The sequence below is a fragment of the Cladophialophora psammophila genome, assembly GCF_000585535.1.
Source record: "Cladophialophora psammophila CBS 110553 chromosome Unknown aczJe-supercont1.1, whole genome shotgun sequence".
Classification (NCBI taxonomy): Eukaryota; Fungi; Ascomycota; class Eurotiomycetes; order Chaetothyriales; family Herpotrichiellaceae; genus Cladophialophora; species Cladophialophora psammophila.
In genome coordinates this window covers 3,482,085-3,499,834 of record NW_006912922.1, presented here as the reverse complement: position 1 = coordinate 3,499,834, position 17,750 = coordinate 3,482,085, and the positions used below count along the sequence as shown (strand labels likewise).

General features: G+C 52.4%; 7 protein-coding genes across 7 annotated transcripts; 4 read left to right on the top strand and 3 right to left on the bottom strand.

The window, feature by feature from the left end:
* Window positions 1-641: 641 nt before the first annotated feature.
* A1O5_01234 (uncharacterized protein) lies at window positions 642-1,549 on the top strand (the record flags this gene model as incomplete). Its single annotated transcript, XM_007741853.1, has 4 exons — window positions 642-776; window positions 836-1,111; window positions 1,174-1,443; window positions 1,499-1,549. The coding sequence occupies 4 exons, from the start codon at window positions 642-644 to the stop codon at window positions 1,547-1,549; spliced, it is 732 nt and encodes a 243-aa protein (XP_007740043.1).
* Window positions 1,550-2,242: 693 nt separating this feature from the next.
* Window positions 2,243-4,836, bottom strand: A1O5_01233 (uncharacterized protein; the record flags this gene model as incomplete). Its single annotated transcript, XM_007741852.1, has 2 exons — window positions 2,243-2,303; window positions 2,423-4,836. 2 exons carry the CDS (start codon window positions 4,834-4,836, stop codon window positions 2,243-2,245), a joined length of 2,475 nt encoding a protein of 824 aa, XP_007740042.1.
* Window positions 4,837-5,365: 529 nt separating this feature from the next.
* On the top strand, window positions 5,366-5,830 carry A1O5_01232 (uncharacterized protein; the record flags this gene model as incomplete). Its single annotated transcript, XM_007741851.1, has 2 exons — window positions 5,366-5,532; window positions 5,602-5,830. 2 exons carry the CDS (start codon window positions 5,366-5,368, stop codon window positions 5,828-5,830), a joined length of 396 nt encoding a protein of 131 aa, XP_007740041.1.
* Window positions 5,831-6,296: 466 nt separating this feature from the next.
* On the bottom strand, window positions 6,297-9,819 carry A1O5_01231 (uncharacterized protein; the record flags this gene model as incomplete). Its single annotated transcript, XM_007741850.1, has 2 exons — window positions 6,297-7,675; window positions 7,722-9,819. The coding sequence occupies 2 exons, from the start codon at window positions 9,817-9,819 to the stop codon at window positions 6,297-6,299; spliced, it is 3,477 nt and encodes a 1,158-aa protein (XP_007740040.1).
* A 1,142-nt stretch (window positions 9,820-10,961) lies between these two features.
* A1O5_01230 (small nuclear ribonucleoprotein D2) lies at window positions 10,962-11,264 on the top strand (the record flags this gene model as incomplete). Its single annotated transcript, XM_007741849.1, has 1 exon — window positions 10,962-11,264. Exon 1 carries the CDS (start codon window positions 11,037-11,039, stop codon window positions 11,262-11,264), a length of 228 nt encoding a protein of 75 aa, XP_007740039.1. The 5' UTR covers window positions 10,962-11,036.
* A 429-nt stretch (window positions 11,265-11,693) lies between these two features.
* A1O5_01229 (dihydroxyacetone kinase) lies at window positions 11,694-13,612 on the bottom strand (the record flags this gene model as incomplete). The annotated part of the gene is made up of 2 exons (XM_007741848.1): window positions 11,694-13,286; window positions 13,424-13,612. 2 exons carry the CDS (start codon window positions 13,610-13,612, stop codon window positions 11,694-11,696), a joined length of 1,782 nt encoding a protein of 593 aa, XP_007740038.1.
* Window positions 13,613-14,817: 1,205 nt separating this feature from the next.
* A1O5_01228 (Atypical/RIO/RIO2 protein kinase) lies at window positions 14,818-15,969 on the top strand (the record flags this gene model as incomplete). Its single annotated transcript, XM_007741847.1, has 1 exon — window positions 14,818-15,969. One exon carries the CDS (start codon window positions 14,818-14,820, stop codon window positions 15,967-15,969), a length of 1,152 nt encoding a protein of 383 aa, XP_007740037.1.
* Between the last annotated feature and the right edge of the window lie 1,781 nt (window positions 15,970-17,750).

The window sequence follows — 17,750 nt, the reverse complement described above, 5'->3', positions numbered from 1 at the left end:
GTCTTGGCAGCGCGGGACGGGCCTGACTGGGCTCGATTGGGTTGGCGCGCCTGCATCGAGATTGCCAGCTTGCCAGCTTGCCAGGTCACTCAATGCTCAACTCTCACTGCTGCCACCCGCCGACAACCACCGACACCAACTGCCTCAGCTGCCTCCAGCCTCCAGCCTCCAGCCTTCAGCCTTTAGCCTCCGCTGCCCACCGAGACCCCCAACTGCCTGCAGTCTCCCTCTGCTCCCTTTCGACTCCCTCCTCGGTCCGCCCATTTCTAGAGAAAACTCCAGAGACGCGTTGCTCCCCCCCGTCTTCTCAAACTGCCCACCCGATCAGAATTCTGTTCACCGGCCCTTATCAATCATCTTCATATCACTCTGTACCCCAGTAAGTGTCGCGTTCCCTCTCCCGTCCCAACCCTCCGCAAGTCAAGTCTCCCAATCCCCACCACCAATCCGTATCCCGTAACAGGGCCTCGGCATCCAGGGTTACGTCTTTTGTCAACAACACCCTCGTCAGCCGCTGATTGTGCCTACTTTCATCTCCCATCTATCTTGCTTTACCTCGACCGCCAAATCTACTGACACAGCCTGCTGCAGCGTTCATTCTTTCCCCTTCTGAGCCCCCTGCTTTCTGAGCGGGCGCCGCCATGTCCGTCAAATTCGAGCAAGAGAAGGTCCGAACGACGACGGCGCCTCTCGCGCCCGGTGGTCGCGATGAGAGCACCGCCCACAAGATTGGCGAGGCCTTGACCGGTGGAAAGCAACAGACAGGTTATCTGGCGGTCCGAAATCCATCCCGCACTTTCTCTCGTTGAATGCGCCGCTCATTCTTGCGCAACAGGCATACCTAAGACAGCTTCAATCCAACCCTCTGCGCACAAAGATGCTGACCTCCGGCACACTATCTGCACTGCAAGAGTTGTTGGCTTCATGGCTGGCCCACGACAAGAGCAAGCACGGTCACTATTTCTCCTCCAGAATCCCAAAGATGGCTGCCTATGGCGCATTTATCAGTGCTCCAATGGGCCATGTCCTTATCGGACTGCTCCAATGGGTTTTTGCTGGCCGCACCAGCTTGAAGGCCAAGATTCTTCAGATTTTGACGAGCAATTTGGTGGTGCGTTCACAACTCTGCCTGCTTCACTTCCATCGCTCGGCTTCTCATGACTTCTAACTTAGATTGCGCCAATCCAAAACACCGTTTACCTCGCCTCCATGGCCATCATCGCCGGTGCCCGTACCTGGCATCAAGTCCGCGCCACCATCCGTGCCGGCTTCTGGCCCGTCATGCGCGTCAGTTGGATTACCTCTCCGCTGGCGTTGGCATTCGCCCAGAAATTCCTCCCAGAGCAGACCTGGGTGCCATTTTTCAATGTCGTGGCTTTCTGCATTGGCACCTACATTAACACTCACACCAAGAAGAAGAGACTCGCTGCGTTGAGGAAGAAGGTAGCTCTGTTCTCCACCTTCGTACTGTGCAAGGTGTGGCTAATGAAACTTGTAGCATTACGGCGACGGACGAAGCTCTTCGGGACGTCCAGACGAGCGCTACTAGATGCAACACCGCCAACCAAGCTTATCTAACCTTTGCGACCGATCAAGGTTTAGGGATAATGGCACACCACCATACGTCGGTTGACACGCTTATATGCCAAGGGAGATGCGTAAAGTGATGAGGGATCGAATTGAAGCGAGTTAAACAGGAATCAGGGCCGGAATCGTCTGCACTCACCTCGCGGAACATGTAGGAGTTTCGGGCATCTGTGCGTTCCAATGATCGAGTTGAAGTTTTGAGCAGTATCGTCTGAAGGGGGGGTACCTTAATGCTTTTTCGGGGCACCGCTTGCGCGCGTGTCAAGTTGCCTCGTTTTGCCTACGTCCATGTCCGCATTTTCTTTGTAGAAACTCTTGGCTCCGACGGTTATCTACATAGTGACATACTATCCATCATTTATGCAAAAAGCGAGTAACCACGGAACCAAGCCATCTATTATGGATACTTAAATTCCACCCGCGTTGATTTGTCTTTATGTGCGGAGCGAGTCGGGTCTCGTCCCGAGGATCGCGAGTTTGAGAACTTCAGAACTTGTCGGTAAGCGGTTGGGGTGCGATCATGAATTTGTCGTCGTGACTAGTTCGCCTTGTGCTACCGCGATATCTACCTAGGTACCTCTTAGATACGCCCTTTCTCTACATGGCTCTGGGCTGATTATGCCATTGAGCGCGTGGCGTGGTGTCTCTTCCTTTCTCACGCCACGTAGGAGTACGTGTTGCCCTCTTCCCTCTCCATGTAGTCCTTCTCTATCAACCTGTACACGCAGCACAGTTAGCACTCGAATCGGATCCCAAGTTAATACAACCAGTCACAAGCCCCGATATAGGAGGAGGGAGGTAGTTAAAGTGGCCGGAGGGGAAAGGAGGTACTCACTTCTCGATGTTCCGCTTAATGTCCGCCTGGTCCAACACGCCCCTGCTCATCGTGGCTTTGATAACCTCAACAATCAATTCGTTATGCCCAATCTTCTTCCGGCTCTTCATGATCCTCACAATCGCTGCTTGGGTCTCGTAATGCCTGTCCGCCGCTACTCTGATGTGTGTTTCCTTGTTCTCCTCCTTGGTCTCCTTGAGTTGGATCTGGTTGATTTTGATGCGCAGCTTCTGGTCAGAGAAGGATTGTGAGAATGTAAATGTATCGGTCTCATTAACGTCGCGGCTCCTGGGATGTTTGCGGAGGACCTGATACTTGGCGCATGCAAGGGACTGAAGTGTTCTCTTGAGTTCGACATCAACCAAGCCGGAGGCGGCTTTGATCTCGTTGTATGTGAGGTGTTTATCAGCTGGGATGTCGTTAAAAAGCAGGAGCACGACGGCCTGGAATCCTGACACCATGAGCTCCTTGTTTCCCTTGGGAAACTTGGCGCGTAGTTGGCAGTGTGCCAGGGAATGCTTCCAGGTTAGTTTGCGACCAGAATGTTTGGCCTTGTAGTGCGCCTCAAAATCTGACAAGACTTTGGCAATATGCGGGGGGATGTTCACTGCCACGTCTGGGTAAGTCGGCCAGGCTGCTGCGGAGAGCACATTGACATGCAGGTCCGGCAGACCAGGAGCCCTGCCCCCACGGTCATCTAGGAGGTGATTGTACGACATCATCTCTTCGCGAGCTAGGTCCATGTCTTTGAACATAGATTCTAGATTGTGCGTGAATGCGGCGCCGCACTCATTTTTCAAGCGAGTGAGCATATTTCGTTCGGCATCGAACGACGCGCTGCGACCCAGGAGTAAACGGCGGGCTAAGTCTTTCTTGTAGAAGGCTTCGAACACGGCTTTACCGTGAACGAAACGAAAGAGATCTAATGCGTCGGAGAGGTGCTGGTTGATTTCGGCATCTTCGTCAGCAGCTGCATCGTCAAAATCGTGCTCTTCTTCGGGCTTGGAAGGATCGTGCTTGTGCGCTTGGAGACGGGGAATGGCTTTCACGCCACCTTTGAGCAGAAGATCGACGTGCTTCGCAATCATTTCTCCAGGTTTGGCGTTGTCTGTATCCCAGTTTGATTGTGATTTCTTGGTCTTGTTGATGAACGTCTCGATGGCTTTGTGAAGGGCATTTCCCAGTGCCTCATTGCCATGAAAGCAGTATTTCTGATAATGATCAAGCCGCCGTTTGAAATCAAGCAGCCTAATCACCATCTCGGATTCCCTCTTCTCGTCAAAGACGATCAAGGATCCTTCCGTCTCAACGTATTTGCTAAAAGTCGGCGCGATTAAACCTCCGTGTCTCTTGCGTTGCAGCAAAGAGTAAAGCCGTTCCAATTCCTCGGATCTCTCGTCTTCCAGAAGATCCAAGATGCCGTCCTCTTTAGTAAGCGTCCCCAGCGCCTCTTCGACGAGGATCTGGTCAAAGAGGTGTGATATCCAGATTCTCGTGTTGCGCTCTAGTGACAAGAAATCGCATCTCGCCATTTCCCGGGACAGAAGATCAGTGCAGTTGTTGACATAATCACCCAGCGAATCCCCGTTGGATTCCGTATCTCTCCACGCCCTGAAATATTCTTCAGTGGTCTCGCGAAGAATCGGTTCAAGGTCGCTTGTGTAGATGCTCAGCTCATGGAACGCGTCGACCGACTGACGCAAGAGCCTAGTGTCGCTGTCATTGAGGTTTCCTCTCCTATCAGAATCGATCAAAGCGATGACACCTTGGAGGGTCTTTTGTCTGATGAACGGATCGAGAAACAGTGAATATCTAAACTTGATTAAACCCATTTGCAAGACACTCGTCTTGTCTGGAGTACGAAGGCAATAGGTCTGATCCATGTAAAAGAAGATCTGCCGAACTGTTTGCAATTGCTTTTGCCAGTTTTGCCAGGCATTGACAAACGCTCGGACAACGTCGATATCTGAGGAGTTTGCCTCTTCCCGCCGGATGCGATCTCTGACGTTTTCATTGAGATTGATCTCGCATTTCCTACTCAGGTGCTCGTAGAGATCCGCACTGTGACCGTGCCGGCAGGTATGCTCCGCACCTTTGTATAGTTCTTCCAAGGAGTATGGGTCCTTCTCGTTTCTGAATATGGCATCAAGAGCTTTGTCAGTCTCTCTCCATGTCTTTTCAAAGTACGCCCGAGTATCCAAGCGAGTGGCGGCCCGCAAGTTCTTGACGACCAGCTTCTTCGGGCCTGTTTGTGGATTGAAGGGAATTCTTTGGTTTGCAAAAGCAGGTCTAGGTTTGCCATTCTCGGGAACAGACTCTTGATTGTTGAGGGTCTCTTTCTTCAGCCTGGTTGAACTGAATTCGTACATACTGGCGAAGGCATCTTTCGGACTTCGACTGCTGGCAGACTGCATCTTGTTACCTAGTCCCGATTTGCCCTCTCCCTCAATCCCTTCGTCTCTAGACTTGTCATTCGAATTGCTGCTTTGCTGGGGCGGAAGCAGATCGGGCACAGAGATTCTGTGTCTTTTGGAAGGTCTAACGGAGGGACTGCCGTCGCTAGCAGCTGCTGGTCGTTTTGGGGAGTGGAACCGGGGTTGAGACGTTGTTCCTCGATCCAGAGCTTTTCCTCTGCGCAATGTAGTCATCTAACTTGTGCTTTAGTTACCAGACAAGAGTTGAGTGGAATGATTGAAATACTGACGGTGCGTACTTGCTGCGGGATGGACGCCGCTAGATGGCCAGCCTTGGTGGAGTTATCGTCAAGCGGCGGCCTTTGCCTCTCGGAGATTGGCACTGAGCTGCATCTGTACGCGACCGAAACGCCACGGTGCCGTTTCTGGAGGCGAAGTGCAGACGCGTCAAAACCGCGTAAAGTGATTTTGGGAGGGGCCAAACGTCGAAGAGACCGAAGATTCAGCATAACAACGCAACAACATCAAGATGAATTCCATGTCAACACCTCGAATCCTCCCTGCTCATCTTCATGCATTTGCCCCCAGTGCCACCTCTCATAACACAGTGCGTATGCTGGGGATTATAAGCCATGTCAACGGCGATCAAGCGACATTAACCTGCGGCTCAGATGCTGTGACAATTCTTCTGGCGAGGTATGGACCGGGCGCATTCACATTTATCTACAGCTAGCGAGCCCTTGAAGACTGACCGAGACTATGTAGAGATTCTCACCTCTCAGTGGGCTCAATGTATGAGATCGTGGGCAAAGTCACCAACACGGACGGCGGCCACGGCTTGGGCGTACGAGTTCTTAGCAGCACTGAATGGCCTCGAAATGAGAACGGACAACTTCCAGACTTGAAATTATTCGAGGCAGTGGTGGATGTAACTCATCGTTACAAGAACATCTTCTACGGCGATTCCGAGGCTGGTCTAGATGGCGGATATTGAGATGAATATGGGATTAAACCATTGGACTGTCAAGAATGGACGCTGTGCTCAGTTGGCTGCATGGCTGATTTGTCTTATGACAGGGGCATAGGTCATGCTGAGTATTAAGCTCCTACGCTGGCCACAGCGTACTTGAGACTCATACGATAACGCGAGGCGATGGGAATAAAGGAATTGAGGGGATGCGAAGCCTATTCAATCAGGACATGAACGTTCAAAAAGATGAATTATGCGAGTTATTGAGTCAGCCAATTCTGGCCATCCACTCTGTATGCTGAGAAGACCACAACGACAACATCACCAGTCTATTCAGTGAAACTCTGCCTGCGTATCATACACGTCATAAGCACCTGTTTCAAAGTTTCCACCCTCAGCGGGGTGGAGAAAATGCAGAATGATTGTTGCCACCGTTTCACCAACGCAACCATGTGAACTGGCGTTGTGAGGTTGCACTTGTACCATAATCTCACTTCGCGTTCTGTCTTCTTGGGCTTCTGCGCACCCCTTGGACAGCAGTCTCTGGAACTGTCAATGCTTCAGGGTCAGGGTATGCAGATTGTCCAGTATGGTAAGCCACATTCGCATCAACGAGACTCTCCCACATCGAGCTGACGCCATTGTCCATTTCGGTGGTGTCGAGATACCCGAAAATCCCCGTAGGCGGCGAACTGGTCATCGCAGTAGTGGCGAAGGGATCAATCAGATCACTAGTCAACTGATCCGTTGTCATTTCCGAGAAGGCGAAGTTCATCAGCTGGTCACCCGACATTGGAGAAGAGTTCTTGAGAGATGGCAAATCGGGAAAGTCAAATGAAATGGCCTTTTTAGGTGTTTCTTTTTTCTCACCGGCCCGCAAGATAGCTTTGTCATCCTCCGTCAGATTAAGATCCAGGGCGTGGTCGCCGGTCAATGCTTCATGAATAGAGCGAGAGAAAGGTGTCATCTGCAGCACGTCTTTCGGCACTGTGCCAAGCAACGCAGTAAGAGCAGGATGTTGATCTTGCCTCGGCTTTGGTGTCCGGAAATGGGGCAACTGGTCAGCATTAGGAGACAATTGGGCACCAAATTGACGTTGCGGTGTCTTAGAGGGCGTCTTGAGTAGAATACGCTCAGATCGTCTCTTGGGCGTCGGAGTCGTGGGTGGAAGTTCAATATCCGCGGGAGCTTCCTCGAACAACTCTGCAAGACCATCATCAACCACCGCCGTAGCAGGGGCCACGTTCTCCTTTCCATTGACGTCCAGTTCAACCGCCGCTGTCGATACTGCAAAGAAATCCCTGGTTTTGTTGAGTCTGGGGCTTCGTCTGACGAAAGCAGGCAAGGAGGTATCGGCAGCTGTATGGGGCGGACCAGAATCCAATCGTATTTGCGATTTGTCTGGCGAAGGGAAGAGCTGTCTTCGCACAGGCTTCGGTGTTAGATCGATCTCTATAGGAATGTCTTCTGAACCATGAGCACGTGTAGGACTTGATTGCACCTGTCTGCCACCGGTCTGTTGACGAGTCCGTGCTTGTAGACCTCTGGTCCCCGGACCTGCGCTGTTCGCCCGAAACGAGCGTGGGATCGGGGGCAGCTGCGGCTCGCCATCGTCAGCAGCAGCATTGCCATTTTGAGAGATCTCAGTGTCGTTCTCTTCTGCATCAGGAGCATCCGTCGCCGAGTCACCCGGAGAAGAGTCGTCGCTAGGAGGGCTCTGGGCATCACTTCTGGGGTTAGAATTCCCATGGGTCTTTCCAAAAGGTTTTGGAGGATTCCGCTTGCGCTTGCCCTTCTCTTTGGGATCTTTCTTTTGCCATTTTGAAGCAGGTCGAGGGCATTTCTGCTTGTGAAACCATAAGCCGCACGCTGAGGAACGTTAGCAATGCCTCACACACAGTTCGAGGTGACGTACGATTGCACAAAGTTATTGCCTCCCAGTCGTCTGCCTCGTCACCTAGTCGCTTGTCTACTTTGTAGCCTCGGAAAGTTTTCACTGTTCCATCGGGATTGTGATCAATTGGCTCCTTGAAGCAGCATTCACCATGATTGAGGGATGTTTCGACATCATCCCAAGGGCAGTCAAAAACCCTGACATAAGCTCTTCTCCACGCGGGTGTTTCTATTGCGCCGCAATTGTCACAGAATGGTGGCATAACTCCATTTGCGATAGCATTCTCCAATCTTGCCTTGGTCTGCTCCTTGCCGACCTTCTTCTTGGATGCAGCCTTTGCCTTTGCCTCCTCTCCTCCGGGAGCATCTGACATAGGAACATCACTATCAGGTGCCCATGTTTGCGCTCGTTGCAGGACCCTGGGAGCGGGATCACTTTTCGGTACCAGGGGTGCAGGAGCTATTTTGCGCTGTTGCTCACGTTGCTCTTCCATGAGTTGGCGAGCTCTTGGAATAGGAGCCGGTGCCAGTCGTGGAGATGACATGCTGACTCGTGGTGCCGGTGCCGGGGTGTACGATTGTGCTCTAGCCAGCGGCTTTGATGCAACAGGAAGCGGTGGGGGCATGATATTGTAGCTCGGGTGTGGGGGTTGTGCCTCTTCGACATCATTGCCCTCTTCAAAGACCGGAGGATACTGGTCGGTCGCAGGCTGCTTTTCCTGACTAGCCTCATCCATATCAAGGTCTTCTGGTTTGTCCACGATGAAGTCGTCAAATTGCAACAAGTGGTCGTCTCCAAACAGGTCTTCGAGGTTACCACTCATAAACCCGTAGTCGTGCCCAGAGGTATCAATCACAGGGGGAAGTACAGGACTGGTAATCGCTGGTTGCCGAAGTTCTGGCATGACAGGCGGCGACGACGGGATATTGGCGGGCGTGCTGCCGACACTTTGGCCTCGAGTGTCCTCGGGCGAGGCGATGGGCACGGCAAGGAGCTCAGGCTGAGGACCAACATCTGCTGTTGGGGAGGACTCTCTAACCTGGGATCCCTGTGCCAAACTGCTAGGAGGGTTCTTTCGTGGTCGGCCTGGTCTTCCTCGTGGTTTGGCTGTTTTCGAAGCAGGAATCGGGGTGGGTGGCCTTACAGATTGTTCGTTTTGAGAATTTGCCTGAACGGCTGCAGCAGGGTTAACGGCGATGGGGCGATGAAGTCGGAGGCTTGATGCAGCACTGGCAACGACTCTTAGCGACTCGGGTTGTCGTTCGATATTGAAATTGGACTTTGTCGGCAAATCAACTTTGGTCGTCTTCGCTCTCTTTCTTGCCGGACCTTCTTCCCCGATTTCATCGCCACTGTAATATCCTGACTGAAATGATTCACGTCTCCCTTCAGAACTCTGACGCATTCCTGCTCTTGAACTAGGCCGGGACGGATGGCCAGACTGCCGTGCAGGATGATTGAGGTGCTGCGTTCCTATCGGTGTGCCGGGTCTGCTGCCTGATCCTGACCCCTGCAGGGTCTCACCGCTCAGCATCCGCTGCATCGTTTCTAGGCCGGAAGTATCGATTGGCGAAGCTGATCGCTGCAATGACAGTAGAGAAGAGCCATTGCTCCAGTGAGGCCGCATCCCGTCTTGTGAGCTGACACTGCCTGAGCGATACCTTGCCTGTGCAAACGTGTTGACCGGGGTAAATCGAAGTTTGACTTCCAACGTCTCTTGAGCATTTTTAGAGAACAAGCCCATAATATTTTTGGAGATCTTGCCCGTGACCATTGTCTCGCCATCGGTGCTAGTGCCTTGAGCTTGACCGGCTAGCGCTTTCGACAGCATCCCTTGTCCGACTAATGGTGTATCAGGTTCTGAGTAATCATATGCATAAATGGTGTAGTCATTATCGACAAGAGTGGTGAGTTCAGGGCTAGCAGTTGTGACAGCTTCCAAACAGATCCGCAGATCGATCACGCCGATCAGATTTATGTCGTCAATGAAAGCAGTCTGCACTTCTAAAGGGTGGGGCCATCGTGCGAGGTGGTTGTCTTTTTGCTCGGAATCAAATGTGTACAGAACTTTCAGTCTGATGGTCCGTATGGAGACGCCGTCTGCGGGCGACGTCGCCATGCCGGTGGCGGCTGCGTAAGAGGAGCAACCTGTCCAGGCCTCGAGGAGCTGCTAACGCGAGTGGTAAAGTTGCGGTGCAGAGGATCGGAGCGCGTGAAGGCTGTAATTCGGGAAGAGAAGACGAGGAAGCGCTCCTCAGGTGATTAGGTCGAAGAAGATGGCTCAGACTGGTAGAAGGTGACGATGAGTTGGAACAAACTCCGAAGCAATTTCTTCTAAGCTTTAGAACAAACACCGGCGTCGTTCATGTGAAACGCTACAAAAGAATAAAAGAAAGCAAGACTGAATGAACCGTGAGGTTGGTGAGGAGGTGCTTGAGGTTTAGGTGAGGACCGGATGTCGAGAAAGCTGCAGGTGTAGGAGGTACTCGGTAGCGCGAATCGGTCGCGTGTTTGCGGATGGCTCAAGCTCTTGAGGCGCGACCTGCATTGGCCTCGGAGAACGGAACAGTGCAGCTGGAGGATAATGTCAATTGGCGCTAGCCTTAATGAGCTAGGGGTGCTTCAAGGCTACCAAGGCTCTGGCGCTATGCTTCTTTCGGCCACTTCCAGAAGCCCTGGCGAAATAGGCAACTCAAGCGAGCATAATTCCTCTGCCAGAGAAGAATGTAAAGAAATTTCCTCGCTTTACACCGCATGGGAATCGAGACTCCTTAAGTATTTTGCATTGCGACCATGGCCGACGCCTCCAAGATCCAGTATGTCCCTTCTGACTCATACCCCTGTCCCTGGCCCAACCTTATCTCCGCAGCGACCTGCTGTCGGCTTCGTGCTAGAAGCTTGGAAGGAATCTCCTGACCTTTTGGTGTTCTTTGGTGTTAGGGACCTGCTGAACAAGCCGAGGAATGAATTGACGTAGGTGGAATCTCCCGCTACCCCCCATCCTGCCTGTTCTACTGTGTTTTAGCTCTTCTACGACCACCATTCCTCCGCCCACCCCCTCTTCGAGGTGGATTCCGCTCCGCCCTCTGTTTCCACTTCCATCTCTAGTCTTCAGCCACTGTGCCGCCAACTACAATGCATCCATCCATGCATTGTCAATTTGATGCGCGCATTCATCATCTCTATACATTCTCAGTCTGCGCTTCCTTGTCATGCGTTGATTCGCATTCTGGGGCAACTCCATCCTGTCAACAACGCTAACACCCCATTTCTAGTGAATATGAAGTCTCCCTTGTCGAGGCCCACGAATTGTCCACGGGCCCACTCTCGATTCTCATGACTGCTACCCGCACACACACCCAAGTACTAATCTCGTGTCGAAACAACCGAAAGCTACTCGCGCGAGTCAAAGCCTTTGACCGCCACTGCAACATGGTACTGGAGAATGTGAAGGAGATGTGGACGGAAAAGGGTAAGGGGGGCGCCAAAGGAGTTAACAAGGACCGGTTCATCAGCAAAATGTTTCTGAGGGGAGACAGTGTTATTTTGGTATTGTTGAGTTGAATTCGCTTAGCGTGGAGGGGAGCGCATGGAGATACCGGTAATCCGTCGCAACGCAAGGCATCCACGATCACGGAAAAGTTCTGCTAGGATGGCAAGTCGCTCGATACAAATCATGATTTCTGGGGTGGGCAAGGAACGAGGGAGGGTTCGCAATCAACCCGAATTTAACACCTGATACTTGGTATGGCATTGAAGGAAAATACTGCCCGACGCAAGCATCAAACGGTGCGACGGAGGAACGAGTGGCGAATCATCGATACAAAGCATCAAGCGAGCAAGATACTGTCTGGTTTTCTCCCGGTTACGTGGTACGAAATGGCTGCCTAGACAAGAAAGCGAGTTGGGTTTTATTCGTCCAAGAAACGTGAAAGAAGAAGGATGTCAACGTGCCGACACGCTGATTACAAGGTCTGCGGGTACAGTGCACCCCTAACAGGCACCGGCCAGCCCGATCAAAAACTCTTGCAGACCCCAGGCGCCCGGATCCGGGATCTTGCCCATCCACTCATCCTCTGCACCGACGTACACAGCTCTTCCTAAACTGGCTTTCATGCTTTTAGTCTTCTCCGCTCCTTCTTTGGCTGCTTCAGCCGCCTTGTTTACATCCCCTGTGCTGCTCAGCGTGTCGACAAATGGCACAAGCGCATCCATCAGCGTCCTGTCACCAGGCACTGCGGGCGTGTATTTGCCCAGCGCTTGGAGACTGGACTTGAGGGCCGCGGCCCAAACTTTGGCGTCCACGGTCGTCGAAGACCCGGAGTCTTGTTCTCGAAGACCGTGGGCCAAGGCATTGAGGAAGATGGCGTAGATAGCACCGGACGTTCCGTCCATGGTGTTTTCAACCACAGGAGTGATTTTATTGACAAAAGCGACGGCGTCGCCAGGCAGGTCGCCGGATGAGAGCTCCTTGAGAACGGCTTCTGCTCCTCGCTTGAGACCGATTCCGCAGTCGCCATCTCCGATGATCGTGTCGTACTTTGTAACTTCTGCTTCTGCGGCAATCATCTTGTCCAGACCGGCCTTGAGGATCGCGTGTGCTTGGTTGGGGTCGAGTTTCAGATTGGACGATATGCCTTCCGCTGTGGCGCCTGCGTGGCCCTCCATAGTTGCCGTGTTGTCGGCTTCCCAAGTCGACGTCCGAGTCGCGGCAGCCCATCCGAAAGCCTCCGCTGGAGCGTCGAGAAGTTCGAGCATTGACTTGCCTGGTCCAAGACCGGTGTCCTCCAGCTTCAGTATGGACACCGAGAAGCCCAAGCCGTTAAGCGAGGTAATGAAGGTACCGGCGATGACGCGGGCAGGAACAATGCCCCAGTCTTCCTTGAGTTGTTTGTGGACCTCAGCTAAGATGCCTCCTATCTCCAAGTTGCTGACACCGCCTAGGTTGTTTATTAGCAGGACAGTCTTATCGTTCTTGGTAATGTCGACATAGTGTCTGTCCTTGTCATTGGGATCTAGCATCTGCGCCAGCATGGTCTTGATCAGTTCAGGGAGTGTTGCGGAGACACGATGACTACCCGGCTCGTTGTGAATGCCCATACCGATTTCAATCTCCTCCGTCGGTATGATTTCGTCAGAGTTTGGGTCTGGTTTCTCCCGTCCCGGAACGTGGACATGTTCCATTGACGCTCCCACAGACACAAGGTTTCCGGCAACTTGTTTAGTAAGGTTGTAAACTTCCTTCAGACTTCCACCGGCTTCAGCCAGAGCTCCTATGATCTTGAGAACCAAAATAGAGCCACCAATGCCTCTCCTGCCGACCTTGCCTCCTTTTGCCCGGCCAACGCCGACATCGTCGCCGATTGCAAAGAATTCGGTGTCCACTCCGGCGGCCTTAGCCTTCTCGGCAGCCATGCCAAAGTTCAAGACATCTCCGGTGTAGTTGAAAGTCACAATGGCAACTCCTTTTTCTGTAGGGACTCTTGTAAGAGCAGCACGGCGAACTTGCTCGGCGGAGGGACTCGCGAAAATGGTGCCTGCGACAGCAGCGGTTACGAAACCCTTGCCCACGAAGCCTGCAAATGCCTGTCCAAAGATGAAATTGTACAGTCAGCATCCTCATTCTGGAAATTCAGGGTTCACATAAAGAACGTTCTCAAGAGTTGGGGACGCAGGCTTCCCAAGGCCTAGGCTCGCATTCCAACCTCGCCATATAAACATACCGGTTCATGGCCAGAGCCTCCACCGGTAATAATGGACACCTTTGGATTCTCTGTCAATTCCTTTGTTGGTCGACGATATACGATTCGGTTTTGCGAGTCAAAGGCGACCGACGGGTTTGTGAGAGTTAAACTGTGCAGAGAAGTCTGGACAAGGTGAGTCGGGTCGTCAATGAAATGCTTTGCGGACATCTTGGGTGGCTCCCTGTGTAGTGTCTAGATAGGATACGGGATCTCAGAGGGTCGGATAGCAGCGTAGAAGGAGAGAAGTGGAACATATAAGACCTGGGGGAGTCAGTTGTATCTACCGCCCTCGCCGCCTGCCCGTCCCTCACTTCGTCAAGAATCAATGCGGGGAAATGACCGTTCTCAAAGCTTTGTTTCGGTGGGGCTTAGCTGGCGAACCCGTGGAGAGACTGGGACAGACCGGGCCACTATGGCTGGTGGGCTTCCATTCAGCCATTTGCCGCTTGTGCTCGAGGAGTCTTGAGAGATGAGACGGAGGCACTCCTGGCCGCCTCCCACACATGCACTTCGGTGCGAGTAGACCCGACAGGAGAACAGAACGCCTTGAATAGCCGGACGTCACTCTGGAGAAATGCTCATTTTTCTCATTCTTTTTAACTTCCCGCATCCGGCGGGGTGTCCAGGAGCTCTCTCACAGAGGAATTGTCGCTGAGCTTCACGTCGTCAGATTGAACTCTCGGCGGTAGAATCTCCATCTTCGGGTTTCTCCTTTGGGCAACCCGGCAAAGGTGCCCGGGAGGGTCGTGAATTATTATCCCGTGCTTTTTTCTCCGCCTCGACGCTCTGCGTATCTGCCAGCCCAAGTTGTGTCCAGTCCAGTGGAGCGAGGCAGCCGGAAAGATCTTAGAAGAGAGTGAGCCTGTAGAGCGTCCTCAGGGCAAACATCGGTCAGATCAACCGGTGATACCGAATGCCAGGAGTCGGTGGGCACATCGGGAACATGCCGATGTGCTTGCAGCTAGTGAAGGGCGGGATCCAGGCGGGATCTCACCTATTGGCGTCTTTTTTAATTGAATGGGACATTGCCTAGCCAGAAAATGAAAATCAACCTGGACAACGGGCAACAGACAGCTTGTTGCTCGGGTGAAAATGGGGGGACTCCTCTGCGTGTGGGGGTCCTGGCTTGGCATTCCCGGGCAATTCATCTGAAGTTTCGTGGGGGTGGATGGCTGACCTTCGGCCCTTGGCATGACCCAAGTTCTGGTCAGTGGTCACACAATGTCAACTCGCTTTTTCCTTCAGCCTCAGATAAGATTAGATCAACCAAACTCAAGGTCGCAGAATTTTGTTCGTGATCCCACACAGGTTGACCTGGCCAGTTCTCTCACCATTTCGGGAATGGCAGTCAGATATCCTGATCTCAAGGCATCATGAAGCTAGACACCAAATCCCTCCGATACCTCAACCCTACCGACTGGCGCACTCTCACCGCGGTTGAGACGGGAAGCCGAAATCACGAAGTCGTCCCCACCTCACTGATCGCCAACCTATCTAAATCCAGTCTGGGCGACGTGCAACGAAGTATTTCCTTGCTGGCTAAGGCCAATCTGATTGCCAAAGTCAAGAACGCGAAATACGACGGCTACAGACTGACCTACGGGGGCCTCGACTATCTGGCGCTGCACTCCTTACAAAAGAACAGCGCTGTCTATGGTGTGGGCAACCAGATTGGAGTGGGCAAAGAGAGTGACATATTTGTTGTCAGCGATGAGAAGGGTGAACAACGGGTGCTGAAAATCCATCGTCTGGGTAGAGTGAGCTTCAAAAAAGGAGTGCGGAACAAACGGGACTATGCCAGAACGAAGGCTCAGAAAGAGAGGGGTGCTGGGAGCTGGATGTACATGTCACGCTTAGCTGCCGTCAAAGAGTTTGCTTTCCTGCAAGCCCTACATGATGCGGGCCTGAGTGTTCCTATTCCACTAGGCCAGAATCGACATCAGTTGGTCATGTCATTGATTGACGGTTTCCCACTACGACAGATCGAAAAGGTTCCAGACCCAGCGGGACTATACGCGGAGCTGATAGAGATGCTGGTGCGCTTGTGCTCTTTGGGCCTGATACACGGAGATTTCAACGAATTCAACATCCTAATCAGAGAAGAAGAGCAAGGGGAAGATATTAAGTTGGTCCCAGTCTTGATCGACTTTCCTCAGATGGTCAGTGTGGATCATCCAAATGCCGAGTTTTATTTCGACAGGGACGTGGAATGCGTGAAGCGTTTCTTTGCAAGGCGGTTTGGATTTATCAGCACCGACAATGGCCCACTCTTCAAAGATGCAAAGCAGTTGGTTGGCAAAGACGGGGTCAGGCGACTTGATGTTGAGGTTGAAGCGTCCGGGTTCTCCAGGAAAATGGCCAGAGAACTTGAAGCATACATGAAAGAGCACGGCGTGGACGGTGACGCCAAACGAGATGAAACAAACGATATTGATCCCAGCGGTTCCGAGGACGAAGAGCACGATGATGACGAAGACGATGACAGCGATAACCCCGCATGCAATGGTGTGGCCGACACAGGTTGATTTCGAACAAATTCGCACTATTGAACATCATGCGTTCGAGCGACGAGCATAAATGATGCCCCGCGTTGCGTCTGGCCAGAGCACCAAGCATGAAGTGCTCAAAGGCCAGGGAGGCGAAATGATCTGCTGGGCGTATCTCCATCCCCGTCCCGTCCCGCTCGGCCTGTCCCTTTTGAGGAAAGATAGGATTCCTTCTGCGTCCAGGGATTGTTGGAGCGTACCGGGTACGCTGCTCGATCCTCGAAACTGCTGCGAAAGTGAAACATCACTCGCAAGCGAAGCCGCTCAATTCCTGAACCCCGCATCTTATCACAGGTCTGTCAACAACAACAACAACAACAACAACACACCATGCAGCAGAGCCGTCTCTAAGGTTGGTGACAGAAAAGCATCCCTGCTGCATTATGGGCGACCTGCTCCCATGATAGTTATCGCTGCTTCGAGTCATGAACCGTGATGGTCGAGACTGCTTCAAACTCTATTATGCCTGAACTTCAAGTCTTCAAGTCGGGATACTCCACGTGCAAGGCCACTTGTTTCACATGAATTTACTACGAAGAGTTGACGTCGACTAGTGTACTCCGTACGAGGAGTTGAATTGGACACTGGCTCCGCAAAACTCAAAATACGAGTACCGTATGATTCCAGCGTCAACGTGCCCTCATTGTTCCCATGGACAACTGCATGCAGCATGGATCACAAACGAGATGTAAACAAAACCTCGACAACTCATTGCTTGCCGTGCATGCCCATCGGTGTACGAGGTAGTTTGAGGCATATTGCTAAAGGATCTCACCATTGAGGGAAGTGCAGGATTGAGAAATGTCTAGGCCTTGATACTGTCGGCAAGACCGTTGAATGCACCAGCTGAGCCTAAGCCGAAGCTTGTTCAGATAAGTACCTACATACCTATACTCGATACTCCAAGACTTGTTCCTTTCCGCCGCCGTGAGGAACATTGTAACGGATGTCCAGGACAATTTGAACAGGACGGAGTACTCCGTACATGCTCCATACCCAAGTACATACAAGTACGGAGTACATAATGATCAGGTCCAAAGACCATGGCTTGATACGGGTTTGGTCTCCTCAGACCTGAATTATCAAGTGACAGGCATGAAAAGTTCATGAAAGAGGGCGAGAGATGTGCTTTAAGCGAGGATGGCAACCAGAGGTCCCCTGCAGTAGTGACTACACCGGCTGAACCGCCCCCTGAGTTAGGAGTAGAAAGAGGCACTTGTGAAACGCGGACCCTAGTCGTGGTAGCTGGCTCGGGAAGACGGCCAAATGTGCATCTCGCCGTGAATGGTATAGAACAACAACTTAGCCCCAATCGTGGTGTGGAAGGCAGGCCAAGGAAATGCAAACCGGCATGAACAAGCTGCGATCCAGCGAACAAGCCTCGAAGCAGAACAGGCTGGGCACAAGGAGGATTAGTCCCGGGCGCTGCTCCAGTGTGAGAAGAGCCTATAACCAGCTGGGAATCAAGTGCCAGCTGGCCCCCCCCCCCCCCAGCAGTCCCCAGCCACCTGCCCAATGGGCATACTTTGACATTCCACACCCTCCCAAGCCCATTGCTAAATAAACCGCGACGTCCTCTAGCCTGGTCCACTAGCTGACTTCCGCGCTCGACGGAGATTGATTCTGCCAATTACTGCCACTTTTTGGGGAGGCTTAAGGAGGCTAGGTACCTGAAGCCTTGCCTGGGTAGGACTTGGTAGAAGGAGGCTTAACCGATTCAGGGATCCCACAACGCGCGAGAGGGCCGCGCATGAACCCTC